Consider the following 478-nt stretch of genomic DNA (forward strand, 5'->3'; position numbering starts at 1 on the left):
AGCAGATCTCCCAAATCCGCGGCAGACTGGCGCTGCAGCAAGCAGCAGCAGCAACAACAGCAGCAGCAGCAGCGAACAATATGCAGCAAGCAGCAGCAGCAGCAAATATGCAACAAACAGCAGCAGAACTCTAACGCAGCAACTCTCTTCTTCCCTAAATTCCAAAGCTCAGCAGCCTCCTAAACCCTAAACCCTAAACCCTTGAATCCGAGGCTGAAGCGAGCCTCTGTGCTGCTGCTGCAGTTGCTGCAGCAGCAGCAGCAGCAGCAGCAAATGTGACTTAGGCGCTGCAGCAGCCTTGTAGAGTTAGAAGTGTGGGGCCCCACAGCAGCAGCAATATTCATATTCTTTTGTTTCTTTTCCTTTTGTCCTTTTTAAGAAAGTTTCGTTTCCTGTTAAACGCAGTGTTGTTGTCTGAAGCAGTTGCTGCCGCTGCTGCAGCAGCCGCAAAAGCAACAGCAGCAGCTGCTGCTGCTGC

The 478-nt window shown here is 51.7% G+C and overlaps 1 protein-coding gene across 1 annotated transcript in view; it reads left to right on the plus strand.

The window, feature by feature from the left end:
* Positions 1-134, plus strand: part of ETH_00037385 (uncharacterized protein) — a gene marked incomplete at both ends in the record, with an annotated part of 2,140 nt that extends 2,006 nt beyond the window's left edge. Inside the window, one exon of the mRNA XM_013376126.1 lies at positions 1-134. Coding sequence (XP_013231580.1) covers positions 1-134 — 134 coding nt within the window.
* Positions 135-478: the final 344 nt, after the last annotated feature.

The sequence above is a fragment of the Eimeria tenella genome, genomic scaffold (assembly GCF_000499545.2).
Source record: "Eimeria tenella Houghton genomic scaffold, Eth_scaff3183, whole genome shotgun sequence".
Classification (NCBI taxonomy): domain Eukaryota; phylum Apicomplexa; class Conoidasida; order Eucoccidiorida; family Eimeriidae; genus Eimeria; species Eimeria tenella.